Below are 18,412 nucleotides of genomic sequence, written 5' to 3' on the forward strand. Positions count from 1 at the left end.
TGGTTATAACTAAAAATTGGAAACTTACTTTGCAGACTAAGTTCTTTAGTTAATACAATGTGATATATTTAAGTTGTGTCATAAAAACTCACAATATAGGTGTTTTTGTTTATATTGCCAGATTGCTTTTCAAAAAAGTGATCCCAATTTATATATCCATTGTGAATGTATATTTTCATCAAATGCTTACTGGCATGGCAAGTTAGTCATACTTTCACATGTAATTTTAACACTCTTTGTTACCAAAATTTCTAGCTTATTATGGTTTGAACCTTTATTCCTTTTTTGAGATGTGTTCCATGTTGAGGCTGGTCATGAATTCCTGGGCTCAAGTGATATTCCCAACTCAGCCTTCTGAGAAGCTCTGACTATATGGGTATATGGCACCACACCTGGCTGTGGTTTGGATGTAAAATTTCTCCCACGAGCTCCTGTGAAGGTATGGTCTCCAGGTAAGGGCATTACTGGGGGCGACAAAGCCTTCAGGCGGCCTGGCTAGAGGAAGCAGTCACAGGGTATGTGCTCTGAGGAGCAACCCACCCCGGCCACTGTGAGGTGAGCAGCTCTGCGCCACCGCATGCTCCCGCCTTATCACATCCCAAACAGGGCCGAGTGACCAGGGACCGAGACCCTGAAACTGCGGGCCAAAATACACCTTCCCTCCTTGAAGGTTGCTTATCTCAGGGATTTGGTCACAGTGATGGACAGCTGACTAACACATAGCCCAAAGCTGTTAAAAAGGACATTTTTAAGGTAGGTAAGTGAGATGCCTGGAGGCATCCATCTGATAACTAATGGAGAGCAAGGAAAGAAATAAAAACTGCACATTTTAAGAAAACTTAGAACCTGCTGGGAACAATTTAGTAATAGGACAATTAGTGTTAACTTCTTCAACGTCTAATTAGCACTAACCACTTCAACACAAAAGGAAAAATGTGTTTTAAGGACGAAGAAAAGCTTACTCATCATATTTTGTTTAGGGGAAAAAAGTTATGGTGGTACCAATTATTTAAAAAACATTATATCTAAATTTTTGTGAGAGCCTGTGAACAGAATAAATGTTATACTATGTTTCCTATTGAAATATCAAAAATTTACCTACATAGTATATGTATAGGAGGCTTTTAAAATAAATACAGAAAAGAAAAATAGCATGAGTGTCTGAAACTGGTGTTACCAACCAAGTCTTAGGCCTCAGATTTGCTTAATCTGAGAGAAATTTAGGGCTTTCATTTTTATCTGTTTATATCTCAGGTCATAACCAATATACTTTTTATTCATTATTTCTGGCTTGAACAAAATTTCTGGATACAAATATGGTTTTATTTGTGATTTTTAAATCATGCAGTTATGATCTATGAAGCCATACTTAAAACCAACAGTATTTACATTAATACTTACAATTTCACATTCCTTACATGTGTGTCCAAGCAATTTTCTCCTCTCTTCTTTCTTCCGAACAACCTCAATATGAGGAAAATTTTGTAAGTTTGTCTCTCTGGGGAAAAAAATGAATTAAACTTAAATTAACCTATTTGTTACTACAAAGATCTTTGGTTTAAGATTAGAAAAGGTTAGAGCAAAGGTTATTAGCAAAGGTCAGAGCTCAAAGGAGAAGTCATCCCCGAACACTTATTCATTATATTTAGAATATTATTTTTATTTTATTTTTTTTCAATACTGAGGATGAAACCCAGGGGCATTCTACCTCTAAGCTACATCCCCAGTCTATTTTTTATTCTTTATTTTGAAACAAGTTCTCACTAACTTGCAGAGGACCTCGTTGAGTAGCTGAGGCTGTCCATGAACCTGCAATCCTCATGTCAGCCTCCCAAGTACTGGGATTATAAGTGTGCGCCACTACACTCGGCTAGCATATTATATTTTATATATGTATGTATCATATTAAAATATTAAAAGTATATTAAAAAGCATTTCTTCACCAAATATTAAATGTCTATTATATGCCATGTAAGTTTTTATAGGTAGTTGTTTAACTGAAAAAGATAACTATTATTTCTTATTTTTGCTTCTGAAAGAAAATAATAAGGATTAGGAAGTAAAATAAGAGGCATTTAAAAATGAATATTCTTTTATTATTATTATTGTTTTTATGGTACTGGGAATTGAACCCAGTGGCATTCTATCTCTCAGCTATAGACCCCCTCCCCAGCACTTTCTAATTTATTGTTTGGAAACAGTGCCTTCCTGGGTTGTTGAGAGTCTCACTATATTGCTGAAGCTGTCCTTGAACCTATGACCCTCCTATCTTAGCTTCCCAAGTACTGGGATAACAGGTGTGCACCACCTTGCCTGACATATATATTCTATTATTAAGCTCAGGAATTGGTATTGTATAACATAAATAAAAAAATACTGCCTCAGTTTTCTAGTACTAAGAACCCAGATTTCAGTATTAACCCACTCCTTCCCAAAGAACAGATTCATCTGTTTGTATGCCATTTGCCATTTTGTCTAAAAGAAACATAATCTTTTGCTGCCTCCACCTTCCCTGAATTCTCCAAAATAATTTGCATAATGAACATTTGTGCTTCTCTTTAAATGGATCAGACCCTATAGTGAACGACTGGAAGCCTATTAAGGGTCAAAGCCTGAATATTATCCATTCAATTCTGAAGTGCCCTGTAATGCAACAGAGAACCCACTAGTAAACTGGCATCTGCAGCAGACCTCAAGCAAAGCATCACCTTAAAGGTCACTGAGTTACCTGTCCCTGAGAGAACACAATGCATCTTCTAGGGTTTCCTAGAATTCTCAGTGGAGAAAGCAACCAAGTTAACTTGAGACCTTTACCATTCCTATAGTTTATCTAAGTAAAACTACTTATATATTTTTTTAAAAAAATCAGTGAACCTCAGCTGGGCGTGGTGGCACATGCTTGTAATCCCCGCGCTTGGGAGGCCAAGACAGGAGGATTGCGCTGGTTCGAAGCCAGCCGTGCGCGCTGGCTTAGGAGACCCTATTTCCAAAAATAAAAAAGTATAAAATAGGTCTGGGAGTGTAGCCTAGAGGTAGAAGGGCTTCCAGGAACCCCAGTACCACACACACACACACACACACACACACACACACACACACACACATATTAGAAGTGAACTTCTAATATGAAACATTTAAAATTATAGTTCTTGACTCTGGAGTTCTACTTTTAGGAATCTATCCCAAAGATGTAAAAATATAAAGGGAAAGTGCAAGGCTATTCATTGCCACACTACATGTGCTAGCTGAACTGTCGGCAGTCCAAGCATCCATTGATAAGGAATAAATCATGGTGGAATCACTTATAAGTACTATGTAGCTAAAAAAAAAAAAGAATATTACTATATATATTTTGAGTGGTTTCCAGGATATATAGTTAGAGGAAAAAAAGCACAATGAAAAAAAGTTTATGTAATATTTTATCATTTGTCTAAGGTGTGTGTAGGGGTGTGTGTGAGAGTAGGACCCTATGTATGTATTTGCTTTTATTTTACTTTTTAATGGAAGAACAAACTATAAATTTTAAAGCGTTACCTACAGGGATAGAGAACTAAGGACTAAAGTAGACATGGACAGAAGCTAGTTTTGTTGCAATGTACAGTCTTTATATAATTTAAAAAGAATGAAATATAAAAAGAAAACAATTAAATGCAAAATAAAAACTTGGGTAATGAGTTGGTGGCCTAGCTACATAGAAAGAATTATCTCAAATGACTTTAAAACACAGTGGTTTGACTGTGCATCTCTAATAGGATATATCTTTGTGTGTGGGGGTGTGTGGTGTTACTGGGAATTTGATAGATAGATGCAGTCTATCTCTGAGTTACACCATACCCAGTCCTATTTTTTTATTTTAATTTTGAAACAGGGTCTCACAAAGTTGTGGAAGGCCTCACTAAGTAGCTGGCTTCAAGCCTGTGATCCTCCTGTCTCAGCCTCTCAAGTATTGAAATTACAAGCTTGTGTCACCATGCCTGGCTTAACAGGATCTATCTTAACCCCCCCCCCCAAACAAAAACAAAAACAAAAACTCCCAAAACAAAAAACCACACAAAAAAGTCTTAAAGTCTTTTCATTAATCATTATTCTGAGAGTACTCTCTGTATATTATGAAATAAAGTAAATCATGTTGGTAGCATTGAGAAGAGGGGTTTTCAGTAGAGAGAAAAATATAAAGAAAGGCAGAGAAGGTTATATAGAAATCCCGTAGTCCTGAATTTGAGTTGAAGCTATCAGTATGAGTACAGTTCATCCTGGAAAAACAAAATAAAATTAAAAAACTTATTTTTAACTCTTTCCACCTAGAAGGTTTAAAGAAATGACTAACCATAGCGATGAGCAATGTTAGTGTTCAGATTGTCGTCTAAATGTCATTTTGCCCTAAAAGGAACTAGAGCTCACGGAGAAATGGCAGATTTTAGGGCTTGGGCAGGAAGAGTGTAAGAGACCTTAGAACACCTTATCATACCAAAAACAGGAAGCTATGAAAAATGACTAGGGTAGTGTCCATTCACATAGACTTCTAAGGGTTAAAGATAAGGCAATTTGAATACAATACTCCCTCCTTATCTGAAGTTTCACTATCTGTAGTTTCTTATCTGTGGTTATAACTTATATGCTTCTAATTGGATGTAATTTTGTGCGGCATGGTGAAATATTACACTGTACTACTCCAGACACCCTTGATGTAAACTGCCCCTTGGGTCAGTGTATGCATCCTACATATACTAATCCTCTGTAGCCATCTTGGCTATCTAATTGACTGAAGTGATATCCCAGTGCTTGTATTCAAGGAACCCTTTTTTTAACCTAAGAATGCTCCCCAAGTACAGCATAATGGTGCTGGTAATTTGGTTATGCTAGAAAGAAGTTGTAAAGTACTTCCTTTAAGTGAAAAGGTTAAAGTTAACCATGGGTATATATGTACAGGAAAAATGTAGTGTTTTCAGGTATCCACTGGGAGTCTTGGAATGCAATCCCTGGAGATAAATGGGGACTGTTACTATACCTAGAAAGATCCTGCAATTGCTTGAAACATAAAAAGAAATAAAAAATTAAATCCATGAGTTCATGAAGACAAACAAAAGGCTACCTCGTTACTTGGGGATCACAGAGTACCATTTTCTTGGAACACTGGTAAATAAAGGAAAAGAATTAAGCTTTTTTTGTGTGTTTAGTGCCGGGATCAAGCCAAGCCTTGTAAATGCTATGGAATTACTTTACCTCTGAGTTATACCCCAGCCCCCAAATAAAGGATTTCATAATAAAATGATGACATTTACCTGCTAGACTCTCAGAGGAATCAGTAAAAATTTATCTTGGCCTATCAGAGTTCTAAAATTCTCAGCAGAAATAAAAGTATAAAGAATAACTTTCTGAGTGACTCATTTTGCCATATCACAAAGAAAAAAAGGCAAAAAAGTTTTTTTTTGGGTAAATTACTATGCCTTAAATTAATTTCAAGAACAAATACAACATGACTGAAAGTAAAAAAATTTGTAATCCTTGTAATAAAAGGCAGAAAATAGTATTAGTTTCAAATCAAGATGCTTAAAGTTGTTGTTTTAAGGATTAAAAATCTTCATAAAATAATTTGGAAGCAATGACAATCTAAGGCTCATCACCTAAAGTCTTATGTTATATAGAAGTTAAAAGAATATGGTATAAGAAATTCTCAAAGTTCAAAATAAAATAATTACAGTATTTGTTCTAATAAAGCAGAGAAACTAAAAAAAAAAAAGAGTGGTGCTGGTTAAAATTTCCTCATTTGTAAAGTTGTCACTTCAATTTCTTGAGTCTTTTTTGATCATAAAGTAAATGATTCTGTCTTAATCAACATAGCAATTTAGTAGCTGAGAGATCTGCTGACAAAGATATGATATGTTGTTCATCCAATATTGCTGGTATTAATCAAGACCCACATACCTCTCGTCATCTTTAAAATACGGCTCCACGAATGCTTTCTGCTTGACTTTATCTTGTTTATCACCATGTGCTATAAATAAAACAAGCACATTACAAATTGAGTATAAAACTTTATGAGAAAAAATAACTTGTCTGAAAAAAATATATATATACATTGAAACTTTTCTTTTTGTTGAGTTTTATCCTCTATGCCCCTGGGCAACTCACTGAAACTTTCACTATTTTTTTTTCTCTTTTTCATCTGCATAATGAAGAGGATACTGGCTCTCTCACCTCGGTTATTAAACAGCTCAGAATCATATCTTGAAAAGCATGTTAGACTTTACAAGAATTACTCAAATGTACATTACTGTCATCTGGCAAAAAACAACAAAACATAGCTTTTAGTATGCCCCACTTTTGTCCTGTGGATTTTTATAATGTCTTCAAAGTAGGTTATGACTAGAAAATAAAGTTTAAAGAATTTTATTGGAAAACTGGTGACAAAAATTAAGAACTAGAACTCAGAACCTGGGGTATAAATTGCAACATATCTAGATTAAAGTCATCCAACTGTTATCATTTATTCAAAGAATCAGAATTTACTGTGCTAGGTTCTGGATATACAATGTAGAGCAATGGAGACCAGATCTCCTATCCTCATGGAGTTTATATTAGTTAAGTGAAAGAGATATTAAACAAGTAGAAACACTGAACATTAAGCAGTGAGAAACATTACACATTAAGTGAAGGTTTATCTGAGAAAGAAAATGAAAAGTAGTAACTGATGAATGAAAAATCAGCCATGAAAAAGAGGTGGGGGTGGGGAATGTTGTAGGTAAAGGTCTGGAGTAGGAAAAAGTCTGGTATATTATAGGAAATATAGCAACTATGAGAAGGTCAGTGAGGCTGAGATTTAGCAAAGAAAGGAAAGTGTTGGGGGAGCTGAGGCTGGAGAAGTGGGCAAGTACCATATCATAAAGGGCTTGGAGTCCAAGAGAAGGAGCCTAACTTTCCAGAGATGTTAATTTCCTCCACCACAGCTTTGATATGCCTATTTTAGAACTACAGACATAGTATGCTTGTTTATCATTTGTATTTTTTTCAGCTGCCCAAGTTGGAGATTTACCCATGTTACTGGATCTAGTAGTTCTTTCCGTTTTGTTGATGAGTAATACCTCATTAAATGAATGTAGCACATTATTCACCTGTTGATGGACATTTGGCTTGTTTTTTAGCTTTGAGCCATTACACTTGATCTTACCCAAAAGGCCGAGAAGTGATGTTTAGCTTTGAGCTATTATAATAATGTAGTTATGGATATCCTTAAACACATCTTTTTGTGAGCATGTTTTAATTTTTCTTGAGTAATATACACCTAGCATTCAAATTGCTGAGTAATAGGATAGATATATACAAAACTGACAAACCTCTATTTAAAGCCATTAAAAATAAACAAACGAAGCTGTAGCCAGGTGTGGTGGCACATACTTGTAATCTCAGACTTGGGAGGCTGATATAGGAGAATCAAAGGTTCAATGCCAACCTTGGCAACATAGTGAGACACCTCTCTCAGTAATTTAATGAGACCCTATTTCCAAATAAGAAATAAAAAATTGGGCTGGACATGGAGCTTGGAGTTTGAATGCTTCTGGGTTTAATACCTAGTACCAAACAAACAAACAAAACCCCCAAACAACAAAACAAAACAAAAAAAGTAGTGTTAGATTGTTTTCCAAAGTAGTATTAACAGTTTTATTTTATTGGTTTTAAGCACCATCTACTTGCTGTTGATCTCCTGCCCTCAAATTATTTGTATGTTCTGGATTTCTTGTCCAAACTCTAAACATATGCCAACTGCCCACTAAACACTTCCACTTGAATGTCAGGTTAAATATTAGAATTGGGCTTTTTGATATATTCCCTCCAAACTTGTTCTTTCCTATGAAATAAGACCAGATGTACTTTGTGATACTGGAGTTGAGAAAAGGAAACTAATCCTAAAATATATGCCCGAGTGACTGGGAAAAATAAAAATTAACTTGGTAGGAAATAAGATGTGGCTTAGACATGGTAAGTTTAACTTAAAGAGATACAAAAGTTATCTAGCAATTACTCAGAAATGTAACATCAGAGTGTCAAACCCAGACATTCAAATTCAGAGTAATTTTTGGAGATGTTAATAAAAACTGTGACAGAAAATGATGTGTGAGAAAGACTGAATATTGGGAGACATTAGAAGAAAGTCAGAGATTAAAGAATAGTACATGTTCACAAAGGCAAAATAGGAAGAAAATTGGGGATAATCAGTCTCATACCTAACTTTAAAATAAAGACAGAAATTAATAAGAACAACTTAAAAAAATTTTTTTTTCTTTGAAGTCAGTTCACAAAATGTTCTTGGAGAAAAAGGCATACTGAATAACTATAAATTTTTGTGACAAAATTTATTTGATCAAGTTTTTGCCATGGACTGAGCAAGCAAATGCCTGCTGTTCTGTATCTTTGGTTAGAGTCTCATTCATTTGGAGCTAAGGGAGCTGCCATTTAAAAAATCTGATAAAGCATATGCAAAGCATACTCAAGATGAACTAGTCTATTATGGAAGTGTGTTCATTTAAACCAGTATGAAGGAATCTGTGCATCAGATTAAGAATTCTAACTGCTTTACTCAGTACAACAAAAAAGAGACATTTAGCAAGAATTTTAAGTTTTCCTATCTGTCTTTCTCTCTCTCTTCTTTTTTTGGTGGTATTGGGGACTGAACCCAGAGGCATTCTACCTTAGAGCTACACCCCCAGCCAATTTTATTTTTTATTGGAAACAGGTTCTCATAGGTTGATGAGAGTCTCATTATTTGCTGAGGCTGTCCTCGAACCTGTGATCCTCCTGTCTCATCCGCCCAAGTATAGGATTATAGGCATGAGCTACCATGCCTGGCTGCAAGAATTTTAACTCTCAATTCAGATTATTTACTTAGAGTTGCAATTGTAGTACTATTTTTTTATTACTACCCTATATATAAAATTACTGCTTCTAATGTAACTAATGTTAAGACTGATTATATATATATATATCAAGGTCTTGCTAAATTGCTGAAGAGTCTTGCATGTTGCTGAGGATGTCCTTGAACCTCAGATCCTCCTGTCTTAGTTTTCCAAGTACTAGCTTTAGAGGAGTGTGCCACCACACCTGGCAAGAAGTGCCTTTAAATACTTGATTATATATATTACAATTTCTGAATTAGTTATATTGCCTAGATTTTTTAGCTGCATATCTACAATTCAAATATCTTCTTTATATTTACTTCTTAAAGCATTCATAGCAGAAAATAGGTATAAATATTCTATAAAATCTTGTCCTTAGACTTTATTACAATAATTAACAGAAATTTATTAAAAATTTAAAAACTTTATATTATAAAAAATTTACAGTATTATACCAAGATTAGTTAATTCTGATAAATATTTTTTATAGTTAACATAAAAGGAAGCTGAGTGAAGGTTATAGGAGACTCCCCTTAATCATTTTTTGGAACTTTTCTATTAATCTGAAATTATTTCAAAATAAAATAAAAAAATAGCAAAAAGAAAAAAATTATTCAAGAAACTTGGAACTTTGTTAATATATCAAACATCTGTTAGTTCACTTGATGACTTGGTTTACTAAACTTAGCCATAATTAAAGAAAAGATATGCTTACTGTTTGGTTTCTTTGTGGGAGTGGACAATTCCTCCTCTTCATCTGGTACCTGAGGAAAATTCTCTATCAAATCAGATTCATATTCTTCATGTGTTGTCCGATCAAACATGTCTTCCAGGCTGTCATTCATTTTTCTTTCTCCATCTATGTAAAAGAGTATTGGCTTAGAACAATAAGCAAGCTTTCTGCTTTCTAGGCAACTTGTGGTAACTGTCAGAAAATAATGAAATGAGGTCTGTAGAGACATTTCTTTACAACATAAGTCTCACAAGTGGACTAAGGACTTTAAGACAATTCAGTGAATAGATGTATGAATTGTTTGTAGACATGTAAAAGATGAAGAAATGTAAACTGGCTTGTTAAGAGTGTTAATTCAGTGAATATAAATGGGTAACAAACTACAATGCATGTAATGAAGTGTATAAAGACACAATTTTTGCTGGGCGTGGTGGCGCACGCTTGTAATCCCCGAGCTTGGGAGGTGGAGACAGGAGGATCGCGCAGGTTTGAAGCCAGACTCAGCTGTCTTAAGAAACCCTGTTTCCAAATAAAATATAAAATAGGTCTGGGAGTGTAGCCCAGAGGTAGAAGGGTTTCCAGGAGCCCCAGTGCCACCAAAAAAAAAAAAGACACAATTTTTAATTTTAATTAATTAATTATTGTGGTACTGGGGATGGAATCCAGGGGCCTTCTACTTCTGTACTATACCCCTAGACCTCTTTTATATTTTATTTGGAAACAGGTCTCACAAAGTTGCTGAGAGCCTCCCTAAGCTGCTGAGGTTGGCTTTGAACCTGTGCGATTCTCCTTGTCTTAGCCTCAGAAGTATTGGGGTTACATGCATGCACCACCATGCCTGGCTTCTAATTTTTATTTTTGATGGTGGTACTGGACTGTTTTAGAAACAAGAGTCTTGCTAAGTTGCTGAAGAGTCTTGCATGTTGCTGAGGCTGTCCTTGAACCTCAGATCCTCCTGTCTTAGTTTTCCAAGTATTAGCATCAGAGGAGTGTGCCACCACACCTGGCAAGAACTGCCTTTAAATACTTCATTATATATATTACAATTTCTGAAATAACACTCTTAACATTACAGTTTACAACTATTTTTTAGAATCATCTTTTTAACATGTGTCCACACACATCACTACATATGTCTATTCAATGAATGAACACTTTTCATAACTAGGCCTGAAATCTATATTATAATAATTATGTTATAAAAAGTTGTCTTAAACCGAGTGTAGTGGTGCACAGTTGTAATTCCAGCATTTGGGAGGCTGAGACAGGAAGATGGCAGTTGGTGGGTGGCCTCAGCTACTACTTATGAGGAATTTTGAAACTCAGACCCTGTTTCTAAATAAAGAATAAAAAATAGGGCTATGGGTGTAGCTCAGAGGTAGAATGCCCCTGGGTTCCATCCCCAGTACTGCACAAAACAAACAAATAAAAAAAACAAAAACAAACAAAAACAAAAACAGTCTTAGCCTGGCATAGTGAACCTTAGGCTTGAGGCCAACCTCAGCTACTTAGCAAGATCCTGTTTCAAAATAAAAAATAAAAAGGGCCAAAGGTATAGCTTAGAGGCAGAATGCCTCTGATTTCAATCCTTATACAAATTTGTAGAAAATAAAAATAAGATATAGATACTTCTTAAATTGTTTATTATGATGAGGTTTAATACTAATAATTTCTGCATGAAGTAAAAATAAACAAACTTTCAGGTCCTTGCAGTTACTATGTACTTGTTATGATTTTGCATAACTTTTACTCATGAGAAAAGAATGCTACTTTTTGTTACTGTTATAAAAATCAATCCCTTACATACATTATTTTTATCAGTTCATGTATATTCATACAAACCAAAAGAAGTCTTACAAGGGAGGTATGAAGAACAGAAAATATAATAAAAGATGAAAAATACCAGGTTTGAGGACAGCCTCAGCGAGTAGTGAGACTATCATCAACCTGGTGAGACCCTGTTTCCAAATAAAAATAAAATAGGGCTGGGGGTGTGGTGTGGAGGTAGAATGCCCCTGGGTCCCATCCCTAGGAATAAAAGGGCCTAAGTAGCTGAGGCTAGCCATGAAACTGATCCTCCCTGTCTCAGCCTCCCAAATGCTGGGATTACAAGCTTGTACCACTACAACCAGCTCCCTAATCATTTTAAAAATATAGATTTTAAGAAATCTGGCTAACAAATACAACAGGACAATGACCAAGTAAATTGTTATAAAATAACGATCAGCTCTCCCAATCCATACTGCTCTATCACTCTTATCCTGCTTTATCTTTCTCCTTTACTTACCATCATACATTATACACTTGTTTGTTTTCTTTTCCCTGATTAAAATGCAAGTTCCATTATAGAGGCACTTTTGTTTACTCATTATTCCCATTCCTAAACTCCTTCCTGGTGCAGAATTTTTGCTTGGTATTTACTAAATTAAATATTTACTTTTCATGCTGAGGTGCAAATCTGTAAATAAACTGTAACTTCTATGTACCAGATTCTATGTTACACATTCCCAAAACACTGTGCCTATGCTTTAAATACAATATTGTTGATTTATTTTCTTGTTGTTGGTCTGACTTCTGACTGCAAAATACTTGAAGATAGATACTATATCCTTACTGATCTTTCTATCACAGCACTTTGTAAGTCTAACACAGAGTAGGGTACATTAGAATATGTGTATAAGTGTGAATGTAGCATGGTCAACCTGGACACTCACTGTTAGAGGGGAAAGGGGAAGTGGGGAAGGGAGGGTACCAAGCACTGTGTGAATATATGCCATTTTCAATATGATCCACATAAAAAATTAAAATATTAACAGTAATTGGGAATTTTTATTGGTATGTTTCATTTTCAAACAATTTAAGTATTAAAAAGGTTTACTTTATGGGACAGATTTTTCAAACTACGGTCTCAACAATGTCTTCTATTCTACATGTTGTTCTTAAAATGTGGTACTGCCTGGGGTGTGGTGGCACACATCTTCAATTCCAGTACTTGGGAAGCTGACATAGGACTGCATGTTCAAGGCTAGCCTCAGCAATTTAGCAAGACCATTAACAAATAAAAAATGAAAAAAGGGCTGAGGGTATAGCTCAGAGATAGAACACCCCTGGGTTCAATCTCCAGTACCACACACACACACATACATACAAGACAAAAATAAAACCCCAAACCAAAAAACTAGTGAAATTTTCTCTCATTGCATGTATGGCAACAAATGAGCAGTTAATTCAAAAGAAGCTGGACAAGACTAGGTGTTTTATTTTTTGGCCCCAAATAGGCAGAATACATCTTGCCTAAAAGTCCTCAGTTTCTAGCAGATGATTACTGAGAAATGCTTCTGCTTTTAGCACTGCCTCCTAATTCTAAGCCTTCAATACACAGGGTGATCAAAGGCAAAGGCCATGAATGAGTCTGAGCTGTTAGATCTGTTTTGACTGAACTCCCTTATCTAGAGAGGCAGATTAACTCAGCATATGCACTGTTTTTCTTAGTGCTATCTAGAAAACAATACTTTTTTTTTTGGTAGTACTAGGGAATTGAACTTAGTGGCATTCTACCTCTGAGCTATACCTCTAGCTCTATTTTTTATTCTTTATTTTGAAATAGGTTCCTACAAATACTTCTTAGAATTATTCTTTTTTCTTATCAATTTGCTTTAGAAAATCACAACTATAACACAGGACTCTTTATATCATTCATGAAAAATTGTCTACACTCATGCTCAAACATTTTCTTAAAAAGTCAGACAGTAAATAATTTATTCTTCTGAAGCCATAAGGTCTCTGCACCAAATACTCAATCCTGCCCTTACATAGAGAAAGCAAATAGAGGCAACATATAAACAAATGAATGAGGCTATGCTCTAACAAAACTTTACTTATAAAACTGGCAGCTAGATGTAGTTTGTTGACTCCTAGAATCAATTTGGTTTCTTTCTGTATTAAAATTATTTTGGCTTAAGTTTTTTTTTCCTGAAATACTGAAAGTGCGCTTTCCTAAGAGGAACATACAATTAACAGAGCAGGAAAAAAAAATCTGGTTTATGATGAAGAGGTCACTGTGTTAATCAGTATAATGGTATGATTAAAATTCATTCCAAATTTTTATTAAAATAAAAAACAAATACAAGATAAATCTTACTTGGACTTTTTTCTTCTTTTTGTTCTTGCTTCTTCATTTTTAAAAGCATGGTTTCACTGACCAATGTACAGTCCATGTCTACTGTCTCGCCTCCTAATCTTGACTGGCTGCCATCCTGAATAAATATTTTTAAAATCCAAAATTTTAATTCTTATTTCTTTATGGCTTCATATTTAATTTTTACCAAAAGTTATGGTAAAATACACATAAGAAATTTTTACTATTTCTAAGCATTAAGTTTATTTACTTTTATACTCTAGGAACAGATTTAGGTTTCATTAACCATAAAACATTTTAGCTTTTGCCAGGCGTGGTGGCGCACGCTTGTAATCCCCGCGCTTGGGAGGCAGAGACAGGAGGATTGCGCAGGTTCGAAGCCAGTCGCGCGCGCTGGCTTAGGAGACCCTGTTTCCAAATAAAAATGTAAAAATAGGTCTGGGAGTGTAGTCCGGAGGTAGAAGGGCTTCCAGGAATCCCAGTACCCCCCCTACACACAAAAAAAAACATTTTAGGTTTAATATATGAGCATCTTTTCTCAAGCACAGAAAAAGGAGGGCTGCTGCCAAGGGGAGAGAGTCTTATTTACCACTGAAATCCTTTGGGCTTTTCCTGTCTTCTTCTCTAATCTGCCTCACAGTGACAAATGTCAGTGTACATTGAGACAATTTCAATAAATTTATTTATTTATGTATATATACATAGTAACTATTAAGTGTTTTATCACTCTGCTACCAAGTGAAAGGCAATTTCTCCAACTATATAGAACCTAGAGGCAAATATTTCTGCTATGAATTTTAATTAAATAAAGTACAACATTTTTAAAAAGGTAGTCAACTGGGGAAATGATTTTATTTTCTTGGTGGTATACTACTTTAAAGCTAGTCAAGACACATTAAGATTTAAAAATAAAATTATTTAACGCTCCAATAGAAGACTAACATCTAAAATATACAGATAGCTGGGTGTAGTGGTGCATGCTTGAGATCCCAGCATTCAGGAGGCTGAGACAGGAGGATCTCGGTTTGCAGACAGCCTCAGCTACTTAATGACACCTTTTGCAACTCAGTGAGACCCTGTTTCAAAATAAAGAACAAAATATAGGGCTGGTGGTGTAGCTTGGAGGTAGAATGTCCCTGGGTTCCATTCCCAGTACCATAAATAAATAAATAAATAAATAAATAAATAAATAAATAAATAAAATATACAGAGAACTAAAAAAACTCAGCACTAAGAAAATAACCCAATAAAAAATGAGCAAGTGAACTAAACGAAGAAAATTCACATAAAAGAAGAAAGCAGAAATGCCTCTGCTTTTAGCACTGCCTCCTAGGCTCGAATCCTTCAGTGCACAGGGTGATCAAAAACAATGGCCATACGCCAGGCGTGGTGGTGCATGCTTGTAATCCCTGCGCTTGGGAGGCGGAGACAGGAGGATTGTGCAGGTTCGAAGCCAGCCGCGCTGCCTTTAGAGACCCTGTTTCCAAATTTAAGAAATATATAAAAATAGGGCTAGGAGTGTAACCCAGAGGTAGAAGTGTTTCCAGGAACCCCAGTACCACCAACCCCCCCAAAAAACAAAAAAATACAATGACCATAAATGAGTCTACTTGGCCTCGTGTCATGTGCTCTCACAGCTTCACAAAATAAACTCAAATGGCCAATAAAGGTATGAAAAAATGCTCAACATATTTAGCAATCACAGAGATGCAAGTCAAAATTACCCTGAGATTTCACCTAACTCCAACCAGAATGGCAATTGTTCAAAACACAACAAATGCTGGCGAGGATGTGGAGAAGTTGGAACTCTAGTACATTGTTGGTGAGATTGCGAATTAGTGCAACCACTTTGGAAAACAGTATGGAAAGTCAGAAGAATGGGAATGAACTTTCCATATGATCCAGCAGTACCACTTCTGGGTATCTACCCAAAAGAAAGGAAACCAAACTAATGCATGCGTATCTATGTTCATAGGTGCACAATTCACCATCGCCAAACTATGGAACCAGCCAAGATGTCTATCAAAAGATGAATGGATTACAAAACTCAGGGATATGTACACAATGGAATTTTACTCAGACATGAAGAACAAAATTATGTCATTTATAGGGAAATGTATGGAAATGGAGAACTTTATGCTACGTGAGATTAGTCAGTCACAAAAAATAAGAAATCAGATGCTTTCCTTCTTATGTGAGAGAAAAGGGTCATAGGACGAGGAAAGAGATACTACAGATGAGCAAATAAGGCGACCCAACTGAGGGGGATGAGAAGAGGAAGAAGGAAATTCTCTAATGTATATGATGTACATTAACAAACATATCAAAGTCAATTACTAAGCCAAACATGAGGAGGAAGAGGGGAGAAAATGGGGTGGGAACTGGGTAAGGGCTCATTGGGTGATGTGTATGTGTATGCCTCTACCATCTTGTACTCCATTAAGATGTATCACTACAATGCACCAATAAAAATTTAAAAAATTATTTAAAATATGTAACTAGAATTTGCATTATTTTAAAACTATATTAATGTTTTCAGCTAAGATGTTATTTGCTTCTTTAAGCTGCATACACACACACACACACACACACACACACACACACATACTTTTCTGGTGCATCATAGTCACATCAGTGTCATAGTCACATCACAGTGATAGTGATACACATGTACACTGCACTTGGTGGGCTTTCCTCCAGCTGCCTGTCTCCAAAAGGCTTTTAAAACTCTGAAAGTCTTATTACTCTTTCAAAAATACCATGACGTTGGAAGAACAAGCATCTTTACTTCTTTATTTTCTGAACAGATGTAGGTTTTAAGTAGTATTTAACCTTCTCAAGGCCACAAAGTGGGTCAGGAGGGAAGGTTGACTAACTCACTAGAATAAGATAATGGGTTTTGGTTTTATTTCACTTATTTCTTTTAACTTACCTTTGTATCTATTACAGTAATATCCATTTTATACTGAGAAAGGTCTGCTCCTGGATCTATACTCCACTGAATATTTTCAAAGGATGCATCTTAAATAAGGAGAAAAAATATGCAATTAAACACTGATTTAAAGATGGGCATGGTGTGCATACCTGTAATCCCAATTACTGAGAAGACTGAAGCAGAAGGATCACAAGTTTGAGGCCAGCCTGGGCAACTTAGGTGGACTCTGTAACAAAAAAAAAAAAAAAAAAAAAAAAAAAAAAAAAAAAAAGAGATAGGGCTGGGAATATAATAGCTCAGTGGTAGAGCATTTGCCTAGCATGCACAAGGCTCTGGGTTTAATCTCCAATGTCACACACATACACACAAAAATACTTGATTTAGAAAATTCTCATCACTTAAAAATGTTATGGGAACCACAGAATGGCAGAAAAAATTTTAACACATAATTAAAGATAAAACACCCCAATTAAAAATGAGTAAAGATTCTGAAAAGGCAATTCAAATGGCCAACAAGCATATGAAAAAATGCTCAACACCATTAGCCATTAGAAAAGTGAAAAATCATAATACCACTTCACACCCATAAGATGGCTAGAATTAGAAAGATAAATAACAAGGGTTAGTGAAGATATGGAGAAGATGGAACATGCACACAATGTTGGTAGGAATATGAAATAGTTTAGCTGCTTTGGAAAATAAAGAGTTTCTCAAAAAATTAAACACAGAGTTGGCATAGTAATCCCACGCCTAGGTATAAAAAAAAAAAAAACCCATATCTATACAAAAACTTGTACAAAAATGTTTGCAGCAGCATTATTCACAACAGCAAAACAGTGGAAACAACTTTCTATCAACTGATGAATAGGTAAAGTAACATCATATATTTATACAATGAAATACTGATATATGCTATAATATGGTTAAAATGGAAAACATTACACCAAGTAAAAAATTAACACAAAAGACAATATATGAAATGTCATTTTATATGAACCATCTAGACTAGTTAAATTTTTGGAGATAAAATGTAAATTAATTGTGCTTAGGATGGGAGAAGAAAAACAGAAAAAGAGGGTGATATTAATGTTCTAAACTTAAGATATAATGATGGTTGTACAACTTTAGGAACATACCCAAACCACTGATTTGGACACTTTCATGGGTGATTCTAATGGTATATGATTTATGAATCAATAAAAATGTTTTCTAAAAAGTTAAAATTATGCCGGGCGTGGTGGTGCACGCTTATAATCCCTGCACTTGGGACGGAGACAGGAGGATCGCGCAGGTTTGAAGCCAGCTTCGTTGGCTTAAGAGACCTAGTTTCTAAATAAAATATAAAAAAAATAGGTCTAGGAGTGTAGCCCGGAGGTAGAAGAGTTTCCAGTACCACCAAAAAAAAAAGTTAAAATTATAACACTGTCTAGAGGATTTTCAATGTACTTTATGTAGATATAACAGCTATATGAAATGTAATAAAAAGTTAATTAGGAATATAATAATCCCTAGAGTAATCATAAAATCTAAAAAGCTAAAAAAGAGGAATGAAAGTAAAAAAAAATTTTTTTTCATAAAAGACTGAAACCCTTGTTGGAAGAAAAAGCCCAAAATGAAAGAATAATTTGCCACCTGAATAATTTGCCAAGTAAGATATAAGAGGGACTTCAGATAACAGAAGAGAAACTCGAGTGGAGTGAGAGAGGTGGCTTTGA

At 35.2% G+C, this 18,412-nt stretch overlaps 1 protein-coding gene across 2 annotated transcripts in view; it reads right to left on the minus strand.

The window, feature by feature from the left end:
* RBBP8 (RB binding protein 8, endonuclease) overlaps window positions 1-18,412 on the minus strand; it is a gene marked incomplete at both ends in the record, with an annotated part of 100,013 nt that overhangs the window by 8,303 nt on the left and 73,298 nt on the right. For both annotated transcript variants that reach the window (XM_080714418.1, XM_080714417.1), the window contains 5 exons: window positions 1,402-1,498; window positions 5,926-5,995; window positions 9,607-9,750; window positions 13,766-13,880; window positions 16,695-16,783. In XM_080714418.1, the coding sequence (XP_080570544.1) occupies window positions 1,402-1,498; window positions 5,926-5,995; window positions 9,607-9,750; window positions 13,766-13,880; window positions 16,695-16,783 (515 nt within the window). The remainder of the gene's footprint in view (window positions 1-1,401; window positions 1,499-5,925; window positions 5,996-9,606; window positions 9,751-13,765; window positions 13,881-16,694; window positions 16,784-18,412) is intronic.

This window comes from Muscardinus avellanarius, assembly GCF_963383645.1.
Source record: "Muscardinus avellanarius genome assembly, chromosome: 17".
Lineage (NCBI taxonomy): Eukaryota > Metazoa > Chordata > Mammalia > Rodentia > Gliridae > Muscardinus > Muscardinus avellanarius.